This window comes from Phalacrocorax aristotelis, chromosome Z, assembly GCF_949628215.1.
Source record: "Phalacrocorax aristotelis chromosome Z, bGulAri2.1, whole genome shotgun sequence".
In the NCBI taxonomy this organism is placed as follows: Eukaryota; Metazoa; Chordata; class Aves; order Suliformes; family Phalacrocoracidae; genus Phalacrocorax; species Phalacrocorax aristotelis.
Window position 1 is genome coordinate 55646410 of NC_134311.1, and position 24335 is coordinate 55670744.

The following is a 24335-nucleotide window of genomic DNA, read 5'->3' on the forward strand; positions in this document are numbered from 1 at the left end:
AAGCTGCCAGTCAGTACAAATGACACACTAGGAATTAGTTGGAGTAGAGAATAAAATGAAAGTTTATTATGCCATTACGTAAATCTGTACTGCCAACAATATGTTGAATATTGCACAATACCAGAAGGAATACATTAAAGCTTGAAAAAGTTTGGGGGGGGAAATGGTGTTCAGTGGTTTTCTACCAGAAAAGATGAACTTGATAGGAAGGTGTTTTCTAGAAGACAGAATTTAGGAGAAATATGACATAGGTCTGCAAAAGTGTGCATGTTGTGGGCAAGGTTAATAAAAATTGCTATCCTCTCTTATAACTTTAGTTTTTAATTTCTTATAAGAATTGGAGCAAGAAAAGTTTGGACACCATCAAATATAAAGTTGAAAATTTATATTAGGAACTGCCATATTACAAAACATTTTGTAGATTCATTCCTCAAGAACATATAAGATTTCAAGTTACAGTAAACAAATCAATGGAGCACAGCATTGTTTCCAACTGTTAAAGTGATACATAGCCTCCAGCTCAGGAAGCCCCTAAACTCAGGCTGCTGAATGCTGGAAGGGCAAATCAGAGCAATAAAATTATGACTCTTGCCTGTATTTTTTCTGGCAACCATTCATTTCTCAGGCTTCTGACACATTGTGGTAGTTGTATGTTTGATTCAGGAATATGAAAATTAACATATGTATGCTTGAGTATATGCTACGGCAAAGGTTTCCAGCTGATCTTGATCTGTGATCCTTCTAAGAAGAGCTTGTGCTTGGAGGACCTTGAGTTGTAGGGGGAGGAGCATAATTTTTTATGCCCTTCCCCTGTCCATGGTCCATCATCCTCCACATAGAGAGAGCACGGAGGTAGCCGGAGGTGCTGCTACCTGATGCTATAGCAGAAACTCTGGTCTTTGACTTAGTGTAGCAAGAAGCAAACCATAGTTTCACTGAAATTTATCTGTAGCCCCATACAGCAAACTCTGTCCAGTGTATGTATTACCATCACCCCACATTGCCATGAAAAGTGCACTGAATTATTGTACAGGACCATTTTTTCAGATCCTGAAATGCACACACAGAACCAGCAAGGCAGCTTGCATGTCTGTATAATTTTTGGCAAGGATGAGTTTGCCTGAAATACATTAATAGAAAAAAATACTAGGCACTAAATGATGGATGATACATCTGACTAACTCTTTATGGCAGCTTAACTTGTATAAGAAATACACTTATGTATTTTATATCTTCTTATAGTTATGCTGATACACTATTGTCTATTAAGTCAGAGGCTTCATCTCAAGGCCAAGATTATTTAAGCTGGAATGATATCCAGAACTGCATTGACATGGTTAATATGCAAATTCAAGAAGAAAATGAAAGTAAGTAATTCTCCCGCTATGTCGCCCACAGAGATGATAGTCTGGTCCTTGATACATAAATTTCTGTGCTGAATGGCCTTGTAAAGACACTTTTCAAGAGAGAAGAGCATTAAGCAATTTTGAACACCCAATTGTCTTTAAATGTCCTCGAAGTATTCCTGGTTATGATTTGGCTGGCTGACAGATATCATAGGGTGCCTGCCTTCTGCAGTGTCACAACTGCCATGGTTCTGCCCACTTGGAAGTATCTTTCAGTATTTGTAGTGGGTGATTTTGCTTTGGGGATTTTACAGATCTTGTAAGCAAAGAGCATATTGGGGGATAGGGAAGAAATTACAAGCAGTATCCTGTGGGGGACAGGTTTTTTAATGTTAAATGGTTTCCAAGCCCTTGTTCTTTTCACAAAGGAGTTGGCACAAAGTTATGCAGTGCAATTATCTGCCCGGCTCTCCCTTTAGGTAACTTAGTTTCCTATCTGAGAGTAGCTTCTTGTGCCCACTTTTCCTAATACAAAAGGATTTGGAGTTTATTTTTGAAGTTGAATATAACTGCATTGCCCTAAAAGGATGCTGTTATTAAACATGATAGGGTCATCTGGGCTTCAAAAATGCTAAAGGGTCAAGTTTCTCTACTGGATATGGAAGTATGATTTTTTTTTTTAAAACTAAAATTTGAGGCTATCAAGTTATGCTTGATTTCCTGGAGCAAGGTGAAGGCAGCCTTTAGACTGTTTGTCATTTGGGAAGAAGTCTGGAGTATAATTTGAGAGCCTTCATAAGGCGCGGGCGGTTTCCAGGGTGGCACTGACACATAGTGCATGTGCCCTTCCTGCCCTGACATCAGAGTCACACACACTACTGTTTCGTATTGGAAAGAGAAGCTTTATATTACCAAAACACTAAAACTGACTGGATTGTTCCTTCCTAAATCTAGTCAAGTACTTGCCATGGACCTTCAAGGCTCACTCCTGATATGTGCCCTCTGGCAGGGTGGGAAGCTGAGCAGTTCATTTAACTGACATAATCATTCTTTTGTCTGAACCTCTACAGTCACTAGGAGTTGAAACAGGCCTTAAGAAAGGTGATCTTACATCAGGAGAGTCAATCTTTAGTACTAAAATAGCTTCACTTGGTTTCAGTGACAGTGGCCTCTGCCCTGGGATGGTTAACTGGGGCAGAGAGGGGAGGAATAAGGGTGGCCTCTGTTTTCACAAGCAAGGCCGCAGGTCTGCACAGTCCCTCTTTGGTGGCACCCCAGAAAAAATGCTCATTCTCAGAACCTTATGAGGGCATGGATCTGTGACCCCCACCAGCTGGGCTGTGGTGGGATTGGGAGAGACTTGGTGAGAGATGATCTTCTGCTGGCAAGGATTCCATCCCCCACAGGTGATAGGGAGGCCCTTGGCTGGTGCCCTTCTGGGGTGGCTTTAGGGAGAAAGTACCTGAATCGGCACGTTTCAGCACTGTTTGGGGGTAGGAAGAAACTGATTTTAAAACATTGAGACCCGTCTGAAGAACATGAGTTAGACAATTTATTAAATACACCAGACCATGTTACTTGCTGACTGAAGTCCTGAGTGCTACCAGTCTTGAACAATCATGTGATTTCTCAGGTCAACATTATCAGACTGGTTATTTCAGGTGAAACTTTAAGAAATTAGGTTAAGTTGCTATGCAATGTTGTAAGTTGGAGGTCAGTATGTATGTATTTGTCCAAATCAGGGTTTCAAGTAATCTTAATTCACTTGTCTTTCAGCACTGTGAGCCAGTACATAGGTGAACGTATTTAGATGTGATGCCAAACTTTTCCTTAAGCTTCATGTAGCTACTCCTGCCCTGAGAGTAGATAAGTCTGTTTTCCTTTTTTCAGCAAGGATAAATTTGATTTTTATGAAGAGGTAGATTCAGATGAATCAATAACTGGCAGAAAGGAAAACTGTACAACTTAATAGCTTCACATGAATATTTGAGCACAAATAATTTTAAATCAGCTGCTGTTGCTGCCTCTGCTTCTTGTTACTTGATTTTTCTGTTCTTCACGTTACTGCTTTGTTTGTACCTGGTATCAGGTAAGTTGTATCTTTCTCCGACAACTGTCTTTAATTACTTTTCTGTTTCATAGGAATCATTGCAATTGGTCACATTAATGAAGCAATTGACCAAGGAAATCCCGATAGAACTCTAGAAACTCTACTGTTGCCCACAGCAAAGCTGCAAGATGTGTCACCAGTAAATGCAAGGCATTATCAGGATGTTCTGCACCATGCCAAAGCACAGAAATGCAAGGTTAGAGCTTTGACCATTGCTGTTTGTCAGAACTGAAATGCCAATTCTTGTCACTTAGACATGTGTCCCTGTCCTGTTCCCCCAACGTTTGGATTAGCTGCATAAATGGGAGTTGTAAATAAGCCAATGACAACAAACTGGCACTAAGTAATCTTCCACTACAAGTTATTCTGACTAGCAAAAGGGACTAATTCTCAATGTAGTAATACTAAGACATATCCTGCATGTGGGTCACTACAGACTTGACATAACCTTGCTTATTTTTAATCCTACTACGTTGCTGCAGCTATTACAAAATGTGGGCAGCAGTGGCCCTGACAAAGTTATGAATTCGTGCAAGGATCTGACACTAGACTGTGTCAGGCAGGTAGTTACAATATGGGTGGGAGTGGAGGTTACTTCCAGAAAGGAATCATAGTCATGCTGAAGGAGTCATGGTGTTCCTTAACAAACCTCTGGGAAGTACTTTGAGGAGTCTCAGTTGCTTAAATCTCGTGGTTTATGACGGTGGACTTTTGTACATATTTATGCTCTGGCTTTATCATGCAACAAGCAGCTGGCTGTCTCGTATGTGCCTTCAGTTTAAACCTATCTCAGCAGGATATTGCTATCTGCTTCCCCAAAAACAGTGCCCTGGTTATAGCACCATAGCTCAGGGAAGCATAAACAAAGCTTAACAGCTTGCAGGATGTGACTGAACACAGGATGAGCTAAAGCTACTAGCACAGCGCTTAACGTGTCCAATGTTTGGAAAAGATGCTTAAAATTCACATAATGTGTTCCTGAAGTAATATGGTCAGCTGGAGAAAGTTCCTGAACTTTGGCTTTTAGAAATACATTCCAGCTATCTGGCCACCTCACCTGTGGTAACTGCTGTGAAACTGTGTTTCCATGGTCCACTGTCAGAGTCTTCAGAAGACGCTTGCACATCTTAGTTTCTTGCTTTGGTTCCCAGGTAAGGCCTGGTTTCACTGGCCCCTGGATCCTGAAAAGCATCCTGCTTTGTGCATGCTGGGGAGGGGTTAGTGTGTGCTGACTACTTTAGCTGTCCTAGAAGGGCCAGGGACGGTATCTGTGTGCAGAGTGTCCGTGCAGGTGGTGGCTGCACAGTGCTGGTCCAGGACATGCCAGATTCTTTGTGCAGGTGTAACAAGCTGGCATGTCCCTGAGGCAGAGATCTACAGCCCACAGGCGCCCACGTGCCTGCACGCAGCAACCCTGCCCTGGCTCGCTCCTGCCCGCTGCCACTGTGCTCCCCAGGTGCAAACACAGCACCTACTCCTGTCCCTGTGTGAATGTGCTGATAGGAAATAAATAGGTGACTCCAAGTTTCACAACAAAAGTTGTGCTATCTCTTTGAAGTCTTCCTGTTCAAAATTTTGTGATGTTCCTAGAGATTTCCACTAGCCTTTCTCTCCTGAAAGTTTTTGGGGTTTTTTTTGCAGTCCTTTGACAGCTACTTTAAAAGTAGCTTGACATTTCTTAAAGCATTGCTCCTGTTTAGGAAGAGAGCAAGACACTACACTATATGTGCTCCCAAAAGAAATATTCAGATGCATCAATTTGACTTAACTCTCTATAGACACACATGGACAATCACATGGACATCACTATTCTTTAGGTAAAGATATGATTTAGATTGAACTTTCCTTAAAAAAAAAAATCCAAACAGAATTTAAAATATAGTGCAATGTCTAAAGCCTATTCTCCACTTTTCCTGAGCCCTGTTTATAAAGCAGATCTGCCTTTAATTGTATTTAGCATGTTTTAAGAGTGAGCCATGGTAAAAGGAAGTATTTGATTTACAAGGATCAGATAGGTCTGCCTGCGAACTTCCTGTGTCTCCCAGCATCTGGAAAAACACATGGGTCAAACCTCCTTGCTTATTCTTATCAGCCTGCTGTCACGTCCCTCTGGCTGTGATGGCTTTGGGGGAGTAGTCTGCAAATCTTCCAGTACCCATTAAAGGTCTTAATCTCAGATCACACCTACTTGTTCCTTGCTTGAAATTGAAAACACAAAACAGGAATTTATTTATTCCTGTAATCTTAAACCACAGCTTCTAACAGTTCTTAAGGCCATTTCAAACCAAATGTGTTCAGTTCCCAGTGAGGAGAAACCCTGTGTTTAGGGAGTGTATTACAGACACCTGAAAAGTTAAACAGGTGTTCCAAACTCTGAAATGGTTCCTGTCTTATTTTATTGCTTGGGTGATAGGCACACAGATTTTAGTTAGGTTCACATTTTTTATATTTACAATAGTAGTATAACATCTGAATTATTTTACAGTTATCTTTAAAATCTGTTCTTGTGGATGTTGAGGGAATGGCATGATTAGAACTAACATAAATTAGGAGCCAGAAGAAATTGAAGAGGTGGAATCTTACCAGGCTGCAAATTCCTTGAAATAATTTTCCAGTGCAAAATTAAGTGTTTTACAATACTATTATTAAACTGATGTAAACACTTTTTCTCATCACTGTCTTACACTCTGCAGTTACAAATACAAATTCCAACCACTGAGCTCACTTTGTAGGAACTTAGTACGTACGTAGCTTTTAAGTTTTGGTAAACATAAAAGCTGACCCTTTGCTTTATTAATGTGGACAATCAATCATAACTGGTTTCAGTATTTGTAACACTGTAGGTATTTCCTGTGAGGATGTGGAAACAGAGAATACTACAAAATAGCTTCCCTGTTTTGCTTACCAAGCAAGAATAATACATGCCTGGATTCACACTGATAAGGGTTAGCTCCCAGCTGTCCTCATGGGCTAGACGAGTGGAGGCGCTGACAAAGTGGAAGAACAAGTCTCCAGCGCAAAGCTGGTTAAGCAGCCTCAGAGAGATTCTGCCCTTGAAGTATCAGGCTCCATGTCTATGGCTGTAGATTTACTGCTCCTTGAAAGTATGGGGACTCTGGCTCTTTATTCCCAAAGTCCAGGGCAGTATTTTCTCTTGACAATGTGACAGGGAGCTTCTGCAAAACTCAAAAGCTCCCAGGCACATGAAAAGTGCTTTTACTTGTTCCCATTTCCACTGAGCCAAAAACTTGTTTTCACATCGTTGTTCCTGCAGTGACTGTGGGCTTCAGAGCTAATTTGAAGTGTTTGGAAATCATGAATGGGTGTAGAAGTGCTGTTTAGCTATTGATTCCTCTTCTGGTGTTCAGAGGCTGTGGTGACTGATATTCTGGTTTCTTCTCCATGGCCATGAAAGCGATCTCAGAAGGAAATGAAGGTGGGAGCCACTTCCCTTTATCTAGGTACACCAGATGTTGCAATAAGTGTGATAAAATTACAGAGCTGGAGAAGTATATTTCTGAAGATATTCTTTGTTTGGTGTGTGGAAGGAAGAAAATTTTACCAAGATTGTGTTTTTTAACACTTTTTAATTTTTTTAAGTTGAATTGTTGTGCCTGAGGTTTGTTGCTCCCTGGTTAATACTATATAAAACCATAATTCCAAAAATATAAATATAGCACTAAATCATTTTTGCCTGGATATTTTAACCATTGTTAGATAAATATTGGATTGACTTCTGATTTTTGACATCAGAAAATAAAGGAAAGGATCAAGGCAACTGTTCAAGCTGCTAAGGCATAAAGCAATTAGATAAAAAGAATACAGCCCATCTGTATTGTAATAGTAATAGTTAATGTGATGGATAATAAGGATAATATTGCTTGGCACAAAGCAAATAACAAAGATGGTAAGGATCAAAAGACTGACTTTAACGTACCAGAACCATTCATGAGTCTTGAGCGCTCGTATAATTGAGACATAGCAGAAAATGATAGTTGCAAGAGGTATTAAACACCCAAAGATAGCTAAAGAAACATAGTAGTAGAACTGGAAGGAAGATATTGTTTCACAGGCATTGTGCACATCATGGCAGGTATAAACGTTCAGTTGTTTCACATAATAGCTTTGCTGCATTATGCCAAGTGGGAGCATGTACAAGAAGACAATGGTCCACACTGTAGCGCAGACCACAGTGGCGTAGGTACGTTTTGGCAGGCTCTTGTAGGTGAAGGGGTGAACGATGGCCACGTAGCGGCTAACACTGATGCACATGAGCAGCAGAATGGAGCAGTACATGTTGCCGTAAAACACTGCAGTGGTAGTTCGACACATCATTTCCCCAAAAATCCAGTTGTTCCCATTGATGTGGTATGCTATTTTGAAGGGTAGCATGATGCAGAAGAGCAGATCTGAAACTGCCAGGTTTGTGTAGAGGATGGCGGTGCACACAGACCGGATCCTGAAGAGCAGCATCCACAAAATGATGGCATTAGACGGTATACCCAACAAAACAGCAGTGAGGTAGACAGCAGGTATTAGCTTGATGCTCAGAGAACTGGTCAGGTATTCCAGCGTGGTGTTGTTCACTTCTGTTAAAGTGGAGTCATTTGACTTTTTTGAGGAGCATTTGTTTTGTCCGATATGGATGGTCGTTGTCTCCTCTTCTATAGCATATGGGGGGATGTAATCGTAGTCTCTTGCTGAAATTCCACGGAAGGTCTTGATAAGAGACACAGTCTTAATTGCAGAGCTATTCAGTGAAAATTCTGAAGCTTAAAAAGAAAAGGTAAAATTGTTGAAAAGGGTAAATTACTAGATTAGCAATATAATTCACTTTCAGGTACAGAGAAAGGGAAACATCTCCATGTAAAAAGTGATATATGTTTAAATGATTTGGTGGCTTTTTCCTTTCCTTTGGGTGTTCATATCAAATGTACTCAAGGACAATCTTCACTTTATTTTTCATCTCACACCCGGCCTTACAAATTTAGCATGTATTTAGTGTTAAGCTGATCTTTCTGCATTTTGCATGTTTTCAGTAATATTTGGAAAAAAAAAAATCAGCCACTTGTGTACTGTTTATCACGTGTAAAGGTTTTTCCCCATAGTGGTAATGTTGGTAATTCATCATATAAGCCGCAGCCTTCGTCTACGCTTTATCAGGATTACCGAAGCAAAGAGCAGTACTACTATTGTCACATCATGGATAAAATGCATGACTGCAAAAGATGCAAAAAAACTGTCTTGCCTAACACAGGCTGAAACTTTCAAATTAGAAAATTGAAAAAACCCTCATTTTTTGGGGTCTCATATCAAATCAATGTTATTCTTCAGCTTCTGACTACAGCAAACCAGATCTTTTCAGCTTCTTATACACAAGGAAGGGCAGTTAGTCTTGAGAACCAAAAACAAATGCTTGGACTGATATTAGATCAAATTTATTAGTAGGTGAATAAAACTTTTTATGGAGCAGGAAATTTTTCAGTGAGTAAATATAGTTAGCATGTGGCAAAGCCAATGATGCGGCTTTCATTAAAGCCTGTTCCTCAGCCTTAGAAGAGAACTGTGTAGAGAAATTTACATTTCCAGATGAAGCACAAATGTATTCAAAATACTTTCTAAAGCCCTGTGTTGCAAAAAAGATTTTGCAGGATAAACATCTGTGTAATGAATTCTGTAATTTAAAAATTTTCTTAGCTGTGTTTAATGCAAAAAGACTTAGTGTAAAGCTTAGAGCATGTATTTTGAAACTGGAATTCAGAAGCTACCTGCAATTTGGATGAAAACCTGTGGGTTTTTCTTTTACCCTTCCATATTGGAATAAAATACAGCAAACAGTTTTGTCAATGCTTACTGGCAGATTTATGGTACAATGTACCATGTTATGGTACAAATGGTAACCAGTGGACTGCATCCCTTCTAGTAATTTTCTGGATGGTTAATCCAGAATATTAATTTCAGTCTTTAAAAGACATATATGTACATGCAGGTGCCTATTTGTATATATTTATATATATATCTGAAATAGCTTTTAAAAATGAGCTTGGTCTGAAAACAGCTTTAGTTCTAGAAAGGGAAAAAATGGGCTTATTATTTGATCATTTCACTTGGTTGCTTTTCTCACAATAATTATCTGAGCATTTCCTTCTAATAGCACCATCAGTGAAGTCTTAATTCTGTTGAATGTTTTAAAGCAGAAACAACAAGACTCTACACATTTAAGATCATCATATCACTACAGAAATACTAGAGAAGGTGTGTCTTCAGTAAGCACAGAAAGACCCCTTAAATAGAATTCCTTATAGAAAGTGACTAGGGGGAAGTAAGGTGCCACTGAAACGGAAGAATAAAAATCTGCCTTAAGTGAGACTTCCTGGAGTATATTTTTCTGTAATGAGGCACATACAACCCATTTAAGCTGGCGAAACACCAACATTATTGAAAAGCCCATGTACTGACTAAAATATGGAATAGACACAGAAAGGAGGACTCACCTGTTGTGAAAAGACTAGAAGTAAGAGAGAGCAGTCCAGTGAAAATCAGTATCTTCATTGTAGTACATGAAATCCAACAACCAGGCAATGGTGCTGTTCTAATTCATCTCAGTGTTTTGTGGGGGACTTTTTCCCCTCTGGAAGGGACTAAAGAATGATTGATCTGTTCTCTAGAAACATCCTGTAGCCATGAAGTTTATGGTAAGGAGGTAGTTTGTTCTTTGTCTACTACAGCAAGAGGGTGTGACGTATCCAAATATGCACACATGACTCAGATTCAGCCTCTGCCCAACACAGAGATAAAATTGCTTTACAGCAGCAATTTAACTCCTAATTTACCACAAGCCTTAAGCCGATGTGGGGCTTCTACCGGAATCTGTATGTACAGATATTTGGGGTAAAAAAGGTGTTCTCTAGAAAAATCAAACGGTGCATTTAGTAAATCCTCAAGGGTGTCATCCACAGACTGAAATGCCATGTTGCTGAACTCTATCCTTCTTGGGGAAGAAGCCAAGCTTGGGGGAGAGTGTGGTGATCTAAGTTTAGTAAATGCAAAGGTGAAAGCAAGCCACACATACAAACACACCTTAAGAAAACTGTGGTCGTCTTTGCCTTCTACCTCTTTATCCGCTGTTAGCTGTCTGTGCTCCTTCGATCTGACTGCCAGCTGCACTCAGTTCCCACCCCTCCACAGCCTGCAGCCTCTAAAACCTTTCCCCTATTTTCATCTGCTGTTTTGTTGCTTACTTCCTTTTTCTCTGCCTGGCTTTTTTTTTTCCCTTGAATGCCAAACAACAACATCTTGCTTCAGCAGGCAAAATTAGCGCAAGTCTTGGTCTGGCTTCCAAGCTAGTGGCGAGGCTCGGCATAAGCTGTACTTGGCTGCACAGCAGTATTTGCGTCTGTTCTTGTATTTAGTATGTAAAAGCTGGACAGCAGATAAGGAATTTTTTTCAGTTTCTCAATCCTTTTTCAAAATTGTCAGCTGTAGTTTGGGAATTCAGTATACACTCTCTCAAGTGCTAACTCTAACTTTCTTGTTAGAAAAACTTGCAGCGTGTGTCCACTGTCATGCGATTCCCTGACACTACTTGATTTTATTTAGATAGTCTGCTACATTGCTTACATGAAGAGTCTGTCTTTAGGGTTTTTTAATCTATTTTCTCTTTAATTTCTGCAGATAACAGATTTAATAGATTTTTGGCCTGACACTGGTTCTTTGTCCACACTGTTTGAGCTTGAGAGAGTTTCTGGGTTTTTGGTTTTTTTTTTTTTGCCTGAAATATTTCAGTGTATATACTACTAGATCTTCATCAAATCAGTACATTCCAGTTTCTCTCATCATTAGTCTGTTAAAGAACTGGCACTCTTATTTCTCTTTTAGAATGAATTTTCCCCCACCTACTGGATTAGATTTTAAATGTCAGTTTAGCTCCAAAACCCTATTTTCTCAGCTGAAGTGTTGGTTCATCTGTGAACCTGGGCAGCTGGAGCAGGGTGGTTGGTGCGGATGCTGAGCCCACTTCCCTGGACCTTCTATTTTAACTTGGGTTGAATGCCATGCACTGTTAGCCTGTAGGAAGAGCAAGACCTGTTCTGCTGCTTATTTCCTGAAACGTTCACCACCTGAAGCTAAGTCATCACCAGTAAACTTGAGCTGTCTTTCTATGCTGGTTTTGGCTGTTATTTTCTAACATAACCTGTATTCAGGTGTTCATGTGGATCCTTTCCAAATAAAGGATTCTGAAAAAAAAAAAAGCCAACTTTCTGCAGTCTTTTGCTTTGTGCTCTTTATGCTACTATCACAGTGCTGCCTGGTAATGTGTTTTTTTTATTTGACACTCAGATTACGTATCATGGAAATGAAAATGTTTCTAGCTTCACTCAAAATTTTTATTGATCTTTAGCAGGAGGTGTCTTTTACACATTAAAACATTTAGAGCTTTGTATTTGAACAGAAGTTTATCAAAGTCGGTAAATAGAATGTGAATGTGGGTTTACTGCTGATTTTAAGCAGTTAAATTCTTTTTAGTGTCCAGGGGCTTTGCAAGAGGAGATTGTATATCAGAGCTCTATCAGTATGTTCAGATAACTTCTGTTATAATTCAGTTTTTTCAAGGCTTTTCTCTGTCCTTTTTTCAGGAATCCCAAGATGAATCAGCGCTTCTGTGGCTGGATGAAATACAGAAAGGAATCAGTGATGCCAATAACAATATAAAAGCAGTGGTAATCTGTAAGCATTAACCTGCATTTGCATTGCTCTTGTTTTTCTTAGTCTTGAAAAACTGAAAGTGGTAATTTATTTTTTCCACTTCGGGGAAGTGTGGCAGCCCTTTAAATACATCAAAAGATATGAATGCATGTTCTTTGTCATACTGAAATTAGGGTAACTTAGATCTCCAGAGGTGGTGTTGGCTTTATCTAAAGTGGTAAACCTTAAGCCTTGGCTAATACTTTAGTGGACTTGGTTATATAGGTTAACATCATGACCAAGAATTCTAGTGTCAGTGTATCTTTACATACCTGGTGAAACACAAGGATATGTGAATGAGAAGGGATATACTGTTCGAGAGTTCATTTTGCTTATATGAGACTAAAATCTTGATGCATGTTGTAAGAGCAAATTCTTACATGTTTACAGCTTTATTTCTATTTCATTATAATGTTTTTTATTAAGTGCTAAAAAAAAACCAACACAAAAATTAGGAACATATTAACTTTAAAAGTAGTGTAAAAAGACCACTCAGGTTTTTTGGAGAAATCCATGCTCTTCCAATCTGTAGAGAGGAGGAAATTTGTAGGAAAAATGTTGAGGCTTATCCTCTCAGAGTATTGTGGATGCACTCAACACCTTCTGTCAAAGTTTGAACTGAATGTAATAATTCTATAAAAATATTCATAATATACAATACACTTTGGCAAGTAACTTAGAAGCAAGTGTAGCTGAGTGTATAGGGCACACTGGAGAGATGGTGGCACCCCTATCTGCCTCCTGCCTGGGACCAGCACAGACCAGCTGAGGCTGTCAGCTTGGCATTGGATATTGGTTCACCTTCTGCTTGACTTGGCTTCGGGTGAGTCAGTGTTGCCTTCTTTTGGACCCTAAGAGCTTGTGAATACAACTGCTGAAGTCAGTGCATTCCTGTCGCTCTGCATTCAGCCTCCATTAGTGCAGTGCAGAAGCCTGTTTACTTATAGGCAGGCTATGTCAGTAGTTAGTGCTTGGGAACTTGTGAGTGGAAGAAACCAAACACAGCTAGCTGTTACAAAACCTTTTATCCCTCCTACAAAAACATTGCATTTAGTGTACTGTTAATTTAGAACTGATTTGTAATCGGTTTATACAGTCTTAATGTAAACAGTCAATACACTGAAGACACTTAAGTATTTTCCTAGGTGTCACATCTATAGTTAAAAACACTTGGCTTGTGTTTTCTGCGATGGGGTCAGACACATATGTCTTCCCAATAGAGCTCTTGTACTTAGCAGTGTTCATACCTTCTTTTGTGGACAAAAATGTCTTCCCACCAATGCCACCCAGAGGCATGAGGAAACATCTGAGTGCAGAGAAGGGAAGGAGACGCATAACTTATAAAAAGATGTAAGTCAAAGCTGAAGAGTGACTTGAAAACATCCTCATTTTTGTCCACATTTTCACAATCAAATATGATCTTTAGAACTGTGTGAACAAGTCACTTGTAGAAATAACTACTAATCTCGTGTACTCTGTCCTCTGGGTTAAAAGGAAGCAGTGTCAGCACAGCACATTCTTTAGAAGAGCTGTAAGGTTTTGCAGCTAAAAACTGAGGTTTAAAATTTCCCTATGGCACAGAACCTGATACTTCCTGTAACAAACACATCCTGTGTCAGGAATTTAGCATGTTGTGTTCACGTAATCTAAACTTTGTTCACCTAAACTAAGACTAACTCTTGTTAGTCTAAACTATGTTCAGCTTGACTGTAACTTGGAAATGAACCTTTATTTTGATCTGAGATATTATTTTTGAAAGGCAAACTCCCCACATCCCACTCCAAAACTTTTTGCAAGGCAAAGATTTTTTTTTCAGTTAGAACAAAGTGTACTTTTGAGATTGTTGCATTCATGGCAATAAAATGGTAGACAACCGTACTGAAACAGTCTCGACCCAAACTAATCCAAACTAATTTTTATGCCTTATATAAATATTGAACACTGCATTATTAATATTTTTAAAGGTTTTTACAAACAGCCTTCCCTGTCAGTGAAGGGCTCTGTATTTTGTGTCTTCATTTAGGAAGACATGTCCAGTAAATGCTGATGCAATTCCTTATTTGTGGTGTTTGCTGTGCAGTTTGCATCACCTTGCTTGGCTTCTTGAATCAGCTCAACGATGGTACTCCTTGTCTAAGTGGAGGACAAAATGAGATTAGTCAAATATCAGCTGTGTAGCCTTCAGAAATAGACACCAATACCAACCTTAGTCTTGCACAGGAAGACTCTGTCTGCCAAAGCAGGATATGTCATGAAATTCCATGTTGTAGGAAAAACCTGATCTTTGGCCCTGTTGAGTGTTCAGGCTTATCACACCAGAGAGCTGCATCTTTGTATATCATAGCTGTTTGAAGGGAGGCTAGGTACAGAAAATAGCCCTTCACAGTGCTGATCTGGTACTGGCATCCCAGCTGCAGGAGCAGACTGAAGCCCACACTTCTGCAGCTGGGTATGGTGAAGTTCCATTCAGCTTATAATTTTACAGGGTTCACATGGGCCTTCTTTAGAGCAACAGCCACAGTACTAACTGCTAGCACTTCCACAGAAAGGAATAATTTCTGTTGAAATTAGTTTCTTCCCTACTAAAAATCTTTCTTACATTTTCATTCAAAAATAAAGGCATAATTAATTAAAAGATGAGAAAAAGCCAGGTAGCAGGGGGCCTATAGAAACAACTCTTATCTAGGTTGTGTGCTTTTTTGTCTTTATAACATTTCCAGCACCTGTAACTATAGGATGAAAAAGGAGGAAGAAAAGCATTCAAATATGGGTGAACAGAATTGACAAGGCACATGGGACTGTGTATAAGCAGGGCTGAGCCACCTGGGCCAGCAGCAGAAAGCTGGTAATGTGTGGCTTCCCAGTTTTTCCTGCTGCTTTGCTGCTGAGGCTGGATTCCTGGGCATCACAATACCACAGCTGTGGTACAAAGCCATCTCAGGGGGAGCACGTGCATGCTTGGCAGGGGTCTGTTTCAAAGCACATTAAAATAGCAGGATGTTATCTGGTAGAAATCCAGACAGTGGTGTTCTGTGTTCACTTTGTTTCTCAGCGTGCTGCCAATGTATTTGGAGGTTGATCTGTTGCAGTGTAGCCAAAGCTATTCATTCCACCTTAGTCAAACTAACCACAGAGAAAAACTGTTTCTCTTGCTGAAATGACCTCCTGCTAGCTCAGTCTCATGCCGTGCCTCCTGTATGTAGGATCCTGATACTGAACACCTTTTGGGTCAGCTCCATGTAAGCAGAGCACTGACTATGGGGAGGGACTCTTTGTATTGATGTGGATATACCCAAGATAAGGAAAAGTGTTTGGTGTAACAGCATGAAGCACAGCAGTGGGATGAAAAGGTAGCCAGGTTCACTTAAGCCAATCTATAATGCATACATTCTAGCCATATGACTACCTTCTTCCTCTGTGCATGGATCTTGAATTTAGATGTGAAGGAATACCATTAAAGACCAGAGCAGCAGTTTCCAAAGCAGCATATACTTCTAGGGTGTAAGGTACTTCGAAGTGCCGTGTGCTGCTACATGCTGTCAGGTGTGGTAGTATCAGCTCCTTTGGTGATGGTGGGACCTGCACAAAGCAAAGGACGCTTAAGTGGTCCTGAATCAGAGTATGGGTAACGTCATATAACCTCAAAGTTCGAACATGCTTCACAGCATCACCTCTCAGGGCACTTTTATGTGCCCTGGAAGCAAAAGCTGCATCTCTGCAAATTCAGATGCATGAATTTGCTGCATCAGCTTTAAACAAGCTCCCAGGGGTCAGGGCAAGAAAGGGTTCCTTCGGGATCCTAACTAGGATACTATTAGTGTTGCAAGACTTTGCTTATGGCGCTCAGTTTTTATTTCCATTTTGTGCAGTAAAAGTGAATGTTAAGATATACAGCTTGTAACCTAATGACTCCGTGCATTTGTAGAAGGATTCCAAGTGATCAGCAGATGATGGCCTATCTGTTAGGGCAGGCTGAGGTAGGGGGTACCTGCAATCCTCAACCCCTGCCCTGGTGTCATCTGGTGTATCACTTGATGGGGGAGCAGCTACGCCCTCAGACCACTGTCAGTTGTGCTGTGGCTGCACCCTAGTCTGGGTGGAGTGCACACTTTCTACCTAACAAGCTTGCTGTTCTCTGAAATACTTGTCCTTACAAGCATGAAGGAGGCTGCAAATGGGTGAAGCACTGAACCGCTGTGTATGTCATGCTGTCTGTGTGTGCCAGCCTTAGAAGTCCATTATCAAAGTCGCTGGAGGCCAGAGTTGTGGGTACATAGAATATGAACCACTTAATTTTCTATGTCATTATCTTACCCTAGTGGCTGTTGGAACATCAATGATTAATAAGAGCTTGGAGAAGGGTGATTCACAGCCAGTCCTGATGATACTGCAGTCCAAGTTTGGATTACGAGTCATTCCTGAATGTGCTGAAACCTACTTCAGGAACCTCTCCAAAGCGAAGAACCTGAAAACTAGAGAAGGTAAAAACCTTCTTGAACAGAAGAGTTCCATGTGTCCGTATCACTGAGGAAACTGGAAAAGGTTTACCTAAAATCCCTGTAAACTGAGGAAGACAGTTGCAGGTTTTAAATTTTTTGAGAAATGTTATACTTGCCCAGGTGCTTTACACATGATGCTGAACTGTTGCACCCATCATCCAGATCACTGTACGTGCTGACAAACAAGTCTAGCTATTTCCAGAGCCTCAAGCTAGCATCTGAGTGAATTTAGGGCAGCTTCTCTGTGACCGTCAATAGACTAGTCCTTCCTCTCAGAAAACTGTATTGCTCTCTAATTTTTTTTTTCCCTGTTAGCAGATGTAGAAAAGGGTTAGGCTGTTCACTTCAGCATTATGGGTTAATATCAAAGATCAAGCCAGGCTCTGCCAGTGTGTCCATGGCCCAGTTACGGTCTCTCTGCATTGCCAAAGCAGCACAGCATGTATCAGCAAAAGCTGGAGTTAGAATATGTCTATAGCAAGACAATGGGATGTTTTGTCATGTAAAGCTGCAAGCTGGTTATAGCTAATGCAGTCAAAATTAGCTAATAATTTTTAAAAAAAAGCTTACCATGGGCATGTTTCATCCTGTGACATGAATTTTTTGAGGGAATTTTGCACAACTGACCTTTATCAGCTTACCTTGGGGACTTTTGTCCATGAGGAAATGAGGCTTTTCCTGCCTGTCAGGATACAGCCTCGTTTACCAAAGCACTAAACAAGACAATGATGTGGATATAGGAAATGTCCCATGTGAGCTAAGTGTCAATAAAGCCAGTATTTGGCCAGAAGACAAGAACAACATTTCTTTTCATAAACACAGTCTCAGTTCCACTTATGTGAGCGATGATGGAAGACGTAGCACATGCTGTTTCAGGAGCAAGCACTAACTTGACAAGTTGGGGTTTGGAAGAAGGTGGCAATGGATCTGTACTAACCTCATAGCTGTTTCATTCTAGAAGAATGATCCTGATCAACCTAATGGGATATTTTGAAAACATCATTACTACAAACTGACCCAAGATATATAGTGACTTTGCATGTAAAATGGCTTTGTAGCAAAGGTAGAGATGGGAAATGCATAGGGAGAGCTGTAATTTATCAGTGTAACAGGGCACAAGTGTGTACTAATGGTGTGCATTTCTTTTAGGTTCTAATGAAAGTCCATGGATTAAACTTGTAATGAAAAACATGTATGATTACTACTACAATGTGGAAACTGAGGAAGGTACCTGTGTTGCCCCTGAAGGAGTTGTACCAAAAACATCATGGTTAACTGGTGAAGAAATCCAGGTAGGTGGCTGAAACTTTTGCTTTTATTGCAAATGCAACATAAGAGAGAGACAGATAGCAAGACATGGCAATCAGGGGAAGAGATTGTGCTGGGTGAGACTGAATGAAGATCACTTTTGTTCAGTATCGCTTCTAACAATAGCAGCAACTTAAGTCTAAGCAGACAGTGATAGCACAGCCTCTTGTCTGATGTCTGACAGTGATTTGGGGACTTCCTAACTGGAAGTTACAGCACTCCTTTTAATGGCCACCAGCAGACACTGATGGAGGAAAGTCTGATTGCTTTCATATCCTTTTGCATTATTTTGGACTTCACATTGGCCTGTGACAAGGGATTTCGTTATGTGTTTGGGGGCAGGTGGAAGCACTGGTTTATGTTTAAATCTAATCACCTGACAGCATTCTTGTATCTCCAAGTCCAACAAGATGTGCGATACTTAAACTCCCTTACTGTGGAAGTTTTGCATTAGCATGAAATATAACTTAGAACAAAGTAGATCACACAAGCTTCTGCGCAGTTTGGATTTTTTACGTTGATGCAGCCCATCTGTGTTACAGATTTACTCTGCTGCACAAACAGCTCAAGTCACAGTGTAGGTCCTTCCAAATTATAACTGCAGCAATAGTTGAGTGAGCTTCTCTATAGAGAGTTCCCTGATTCAGTTAGTATTTCTAGATGCCTGACTTCTACAAAATGCTTGTAATAGGAAAGCAGGACTCTCCTAAAGTATATTAAAAAACCCCTCTCTCAAAATAGCATATCCAGCTGAATAACTGAGGCTTGAAAAGAATTCAGTTACCCTTCATATAAAATTTAGTGGTAGCAAAGTAGCTCTTCTGTCATACTGATTAAAATCTAGGGGTAAATCAGAGGGGCTTGGATAAGATCATCATAAGCTGTGCAGATGATGGAGAGAATACAGACCAAATTCCAGGAAGGCTTTGGCTCGGGATTTTTTTGCTTTTCAATGATCTTTTTCCATGATGTCTTAACAGAGCATTGTTGGGCAAGTTACAGCAGATTACAATCGAGAACAGCTGTGGCTTGCTAATGAAAATCTGATTGTTCAGCTGCAAGCCCAAGCAAGGGGATTCTTAGTCAGAAAAAACTACCAGGAGAGAAAAGCATACCTTCAAAACCAGGAACCATCTGCCATCAAAATACAGGTATTGGTCTAGAACAAGAAGGTAACATGGCTTGGGCAACTTTCTGCATGTGACAGGTGATGCAGCTGATTAGTACCACTGATAAAATTCTCAAATAGGTCTGTCCCCCTGTTTTCTTTAGCAGCAATTCAAACTTCAACATCTGCAAATATGTTCTTGTCCTCATTGGAGTAACTGTGCTTTTAAATAGCAAATATCTAGTTTTAAAAGAATCATATCCACCTGCACTCTAAGTTACTTCAGTGGGAGAAGCTCAGAAATACATAGCCTTGGCTTTATTCTGAGGTGCTTAGGTTTTGTGTGGTACACCTAACTATGCACAGGACAAGATCGGAAGATATTTGTTGAGTATCAAAGCAAAAATTCCTTGCAAAGCATGACTTAAGAAATACATTCCTTTCTAGACTATCCCCACCTGGAAGTGGTTTGCCTCTGCTCCATGAAGCAATAGCTGGGTAGGGAGTGGCAGCAGCCCTGGTGTTCTCGGGCTCTGGCAGTAATTCTTGGATGTCTCCAGTTTGCTGAACTCCAAAAGGATTATAAAAGAAACTTTCTGCTGAGGGTGTGAACACTGACAAATGCATGCACACCAGTTTTAAATGGTGAAATAGACCTGTTAGAAGTTCCTGTTAGAAGCAATTTATTCCAGTCTTGAAAAACAAGAAAAATTACAGAAAAATGTACAACTGACCTTTTTAATCCTTAGTAATTTGATTTAACAATTCATGATGGTAAATACCTTTACCACTAGTAGCCATCATTGGCATTGGCTTTTCATTTTCTGGCATCATGTTTGAGCGTAGTAAACGACTGTACTGTTCTTTGATGAATTCAGGGTCTGTGAACAGGTTCAAAAATATGGAGAAACATAGGTAAAGTTATTCTCTGATTGTTTTCTATAGGTATTAAAATAGAAATGACTTGTGAAAAGAGAACAAGTAGAGGACAAGGCTGGTGTCACTGGCTGGATAAAGACGAAAGGCAGTGAAAGTATCTGTATTATCCATGTCACTGGGTTCCTTGCCAAGAGTTTGCTTCAGAGATAGGACAGGAAGAACCAAGTTGAAGGAATTGGGAGGTTATCTGTGGTACAAGATGATCCTGATTGACTGGAAGACCAAAGACTTGGGAAGGAGGCCAGGCCAAGAACAGTGGGGGTCCAGTTAGATAGGGGACAGCTTTTGGATGCAATGGGCAATAGCTGGCAGAGTCTTTCCAGTGTGGGATGAAGCCAGTGACTGGGATGCTAAAGGATGTGGGTGTACTGGTGGTAAGAGTAAGGATGGCTTCAGGGGTGGGGAAGGAAATAGCATTGGACAACAAAATGTTTGTGCTGAGATTGGCCAAAATTAACAAGAAATGTATCAGGGCACCTTAAAAATACAGAGGCAAGCTTACTTATACCTTAGTTATCTTTTTACCATAATGGCAGTTTTTCTGTACGGGATAAACATTGTTAATTAATTTAGTATATATCTGTAGATTTTAAAAAAAGATTCATTTCTTACTAGTAATAATACTCTCCTGCCTTTTATGAAACAGGCTTTCTGGAAAGGATTCAAACAAAGGAAAAACTATGTTGACAGATTAAAGGTGCTTCGAGGCAATGTTGCTGCTATCGTTAAGGTAAGTTCCCCCTGTGTATTGGGTCCTAAGTATACTTTATCCCTTGGGTTGGTCCTCAATCACCTGGGAATCAGAAACTACAAACACAAACTGGAGGGACTTGTGCTTCAGAAGTCTGCATGGCTGAAAGTTGTTCAGTTGACAGTTTAAGTATGTTGCTTCTTGAAAACTCTGTATTTGACTTCTATCAGGCCTTGTTGAACTTGAGTGGCTCATAATAGAGATTTCCTTATGCTTCCCTTCCCATAATACTCGATTTGAAAATATTTGAGCTGACAGTGTGTTATCATTTCATTAAAAACTGTCAAATCTGTCTGTCTGAAAAGTGTTCACTTCCCTGAGATGCTAATGGATTACTAAGTCATGAGTAGATCGTAGATCGGATATTGATCTTCTTTCTCTGAAGGGTACTGGTTTACAACTGAGAGCTGAGACTTGAAAGTAGAAATTACTTCCAAAGATAACGCTACACATGGGTGGTAGAGCCTTGAACTCAACTTGCTATTTCAGTCGAAGCCCATTAATCTAGTCATCAGACTCTGGGAGCCCAGTGGTATGGTCATCAATGGCCCCGAGCATGTGAAAACAGCATGCCTACAGAAAAAGGCTGTCAGAAATGAGTTAAAACACACACACAAAACAGTTTGTGCAGTGTCTTTTAAGTTTTTATTTAATTTTCAGATTCAGTCATGGGTCAAAATGTGGCTAGCAAAGACAGCTTACAGGAAACGGCTGCAGTACTTCAAGGATCATGTAAGTCCTTTTTCTCCATTTTGAACATGAAGCATTAAAATAGCGTAATATGACCGCACAGGCAGTTTTTTGAATCTTAGGAAAGAGGGTGCAGGTTCTGCAGTGTGTTTCTGAACAGAAGTGTGTCATAACCAGATTCTTTTGCCTAATCTTGGTCCCTTCCAGAATGATGAAATTGTGAAGATACAAGCATTTCTCAGAGCAAACAAAGCCAGGGAGGACTACAGAACACTAAGTAAGTGGTAACAGTTGAATGTTGTATATTTGGAGAGAAGTATGTTGCTGTGTTCAGTTGTCTTTTTTTTCTAATAAAAAATTTTACCTGGGATTTCTCAGTCTCCTATTCCCCTTCAAAAGCTGGTGTAATTGTTTGTAAATCGTTTTACAGCTGAAGCTATTTTGATAGCTGTACTTATACAGTATGACAAAAATATTGCTCTAACTGGCATAAACTTCTCTCTGCAGTTCCAAAATTCTCTGCACAGTTATCAGTTTCCTGAGGGTTTTAGGGGTGTTCAGTATTATGTTGACTAACAAGCCTATTTACTTCAACTACAGTTGGTGCTGAAAATCCACCCTTGACTGTCCTGCGCAAATTTGCCTACCTCTTGGACCAAAGTGACTTAGACTTTCAAGAAGAACTAGAAGTAACAAGGTTAAGGGAAGAAGTGGTTACAAAAATTCGATCCAATCAACAGCTGGAGAAGGACTTGAACTTAATGGATATAAAGATTGGATTGCTGGTGAAAAACAGAATCACTCTTCAGGTCAGCAGTCTCTGTTCAGGCTGCCTTGGTAGCACTGAGTACTTCCATGTGTTGAAGGGGCTCAGGATTACACAATGAGAGCATGGTTGAGGCTGGAAGGGACCTCTGGAGGTCTTCTGGTCCAAACTCCCTGCTCAAGCAGGGCCACCCAGAGCAGGTTGCCCAGGACCATGTCCAGACAGCTTTTGAATATGTCCAAGGGTGGAGACTCTACAACCTCTCTGAGCAACCTGTGCCAGCACCTGGTCACCCTCAATTAGTTAAAATACTCCAGATAAATTAAGCACTTTCTTTGCATGCCTTAAGTAATCTTGTCAAAATACCATGTGGTAGAGGTTGTTCTGTTGTCCTGAGTGGTATGTCAGTTAATGTAACTACTACTTAATGTAGTAGCTACTTAATACATAAGTAGCTACATAAAGTAGCTACTTAATGTAACTCTTTGTTTTGCTTGTGGACAATAATAATTGGCTGGCAGATTTTAAGTATCTTTTCTGTGGCAGAATGGAGTAGAGTTCTGATTGTATTTGAGAGCTTGTTCATTGTTAACTAAATGATGAATGAGTCTGTAAATGAGATCAGGTTTCCCAGACAGTCATTGTTGGCAAGCCATACTGTTGACAAGATAAAGATGTTCAAAAGACAGGTTAGTGAATAGAGCAGCAAAATATACAAAGTTGCTAACAAAGGCCCTTGGAGGAATATCACATTTAACATGGTTGGGAAAATGTTAATTCTTCCAGATTGTTGTTTTTGTGTGTGTGAATATATAACCTAGACTTTTGATTATCTGTCTGCAGGATGTGGTACTGCACAGTAAGAAACTTAACAAAAAGAGCAAAAGTCAGCTGGAAGAGATGGTTATGGTTGACAAACAGGGTATCAAAGGTTTGAGTAAAGAGAGAAGAAAAAAACTAGAGGCTTATCAACATTTATTCTACCTTTTACAGGTAAATCTAAATGTAAAAATTAGCATGGCAGCAAACTGCTAAAGAAAATCTAGAAATACATTGCTTGCTTACTTTTAGTGATTTTAGTAGTGATTATTAGAAGATTTCCAAAGTAGGATGCAGAGTGCAGCAAATATGATCAGCTTCTGATATTTCCTGTAATTGGGAAAATCCTTGCTGTTTTTAAACTGTGCAAGAAATACAGGTGTGTTTTTTCTTGAGAATAACTTCAGTTTGTACTGAAGCCAAAGACAAATATTTTCCCCTACATGTCTTTAAGTCCATATAAATTACTGTCATTATTACTGTGCATTTTATGTGGTGGAAAGGAAGTTGTCTGCTCTACAGCTGACTGTATATCATGCATCTGTCCTTGTGCTCTTTTTATCTCATCTCACTGAAGTTTTTCTAGAAGAATTTTAGATCTTCCCAGGGAAAATGCCCTCTAATACTTAAGAGGACATGTAGTATGCAATGTCTCCTTGGTAGATAGCCATTGACATTTGGTAAATTGTCATCCATTACGTAGACCTGAGGTACAGACACACTGTTCAGAGACTCAGATAAAATACTTACTGGTGCTACTCACAGATATCTAATTGTGCAGTAGTCAATGTTTCTTACACATTAGGGTTTGGAAAAAAGTAAAGCCTGTGAGATATATGGGAATCAACATAAATGCTTTTGGTGTTAATGGAAATATAGAGAGAGCTACCCCCCAAGTGGGGGTAGGTTGTCCTGGACAACAGTATTAAGTCATTTGTTTATTTTGTAGACTAATCCCACATATCTGGCAAAGCTGATTTTCCAGATGCCACAGAACAAATCAACCAAGTTTATGGATACTGTCATCTTCACTCTGTACAACTATGCCTCCAACCAACGAGAAGAATATCTGCTTCTCAAACTCTTCAAAACTGCTCTAGAAGAGGAGATAAAGTATGTGCACTCACAAGATGATTTTAGTTAATCTGTGCTGCAGACATTTCAATGAATACTCCATATCTAAAATAACTTGACAGTTAATCTTTAAACTGCTGGAACTTGTATACATATTTTTGTTACTAGAGAAATTTGTTT

The 24335-nt window shown here is 39.9% G+C and overlaps 2 protein-coding genes across 7 annotated transcripts in view; one reads left to right on the plus strand and one right to left on the minus strand.

Moving 5' to 3' along the window:
- The window catches only part of IQGAP2 (IQ motif containing GTPase activating protein 2), a 129519-nt gene that overhangs the window by 85598 nt on the left and 19586 nt on the right, over window positions 1–24335 (plus strand). For 4 of the 6 annotated variants that reach the window (XM_075079308.1, XM_075079310.1, XM_075079309.1 and 1 more), the window contains 12 exons: window positions 1243–1367; window positions 3489–3652; window positions 12093–12183; window positions 16521–16682; window positions 17850–17992; window positions 18989–19159; window positions 20702–20785; window positions 21467–21538; window positions 21704–21773; window positions 22097–22305; window positions 23106–23255; window positions 24031–24194. In XM_075079308.1, the coding sequence (XP_074935409.1) occupies window positions 1243–1367; window positions 3489–3652; window positions 12093–12183; window positions 16521–16682; window positions 17850–17992; window positions 18989–19159; window positions 20702–20785; window positions 21467–21538; window positions 21704–21773; window positions 22097–22305; window positions 23106–23255; window positions 24031–24194 (1605 nt within the window). The remainder of the gene's footprint in view (window positions 1–1242; window positions 1368–3488; window positions 3653–12092; window positions 12184–16520; window positions 16683–17849; window positions 17993–18988; window positions 19160–20701; window positions 20786–21466; window positions 21539–21703; window positions 21774–22096; window positions 22306–23105; window positions 23256–24030; window positions 24195–24335) is intronic. The other 2 variants (XM_075079312.1, XM_075079313.1) reach the window with 1 other exon arrangement.
- Window positions 7024–10688, minus strand: F2RL2 (coagulation factor II thrombin receptor like 2). The gene is made up of 2 exons (XM_075079314.1): window positions 9951–10688; window positions 7024–8228 (listed from the first exon to the last, which is right to left on the minus strand). Exons 1-2 carry the CDS (start codon window positions 10006–10008, stop codon window positions 7141–7143), a joined length of 1146 nt encoding a protein of 381 aa, XP_074935415.1. The 5' UTR covers window positions 10009–10688; the 3' UTR covers window positions 7024–7140.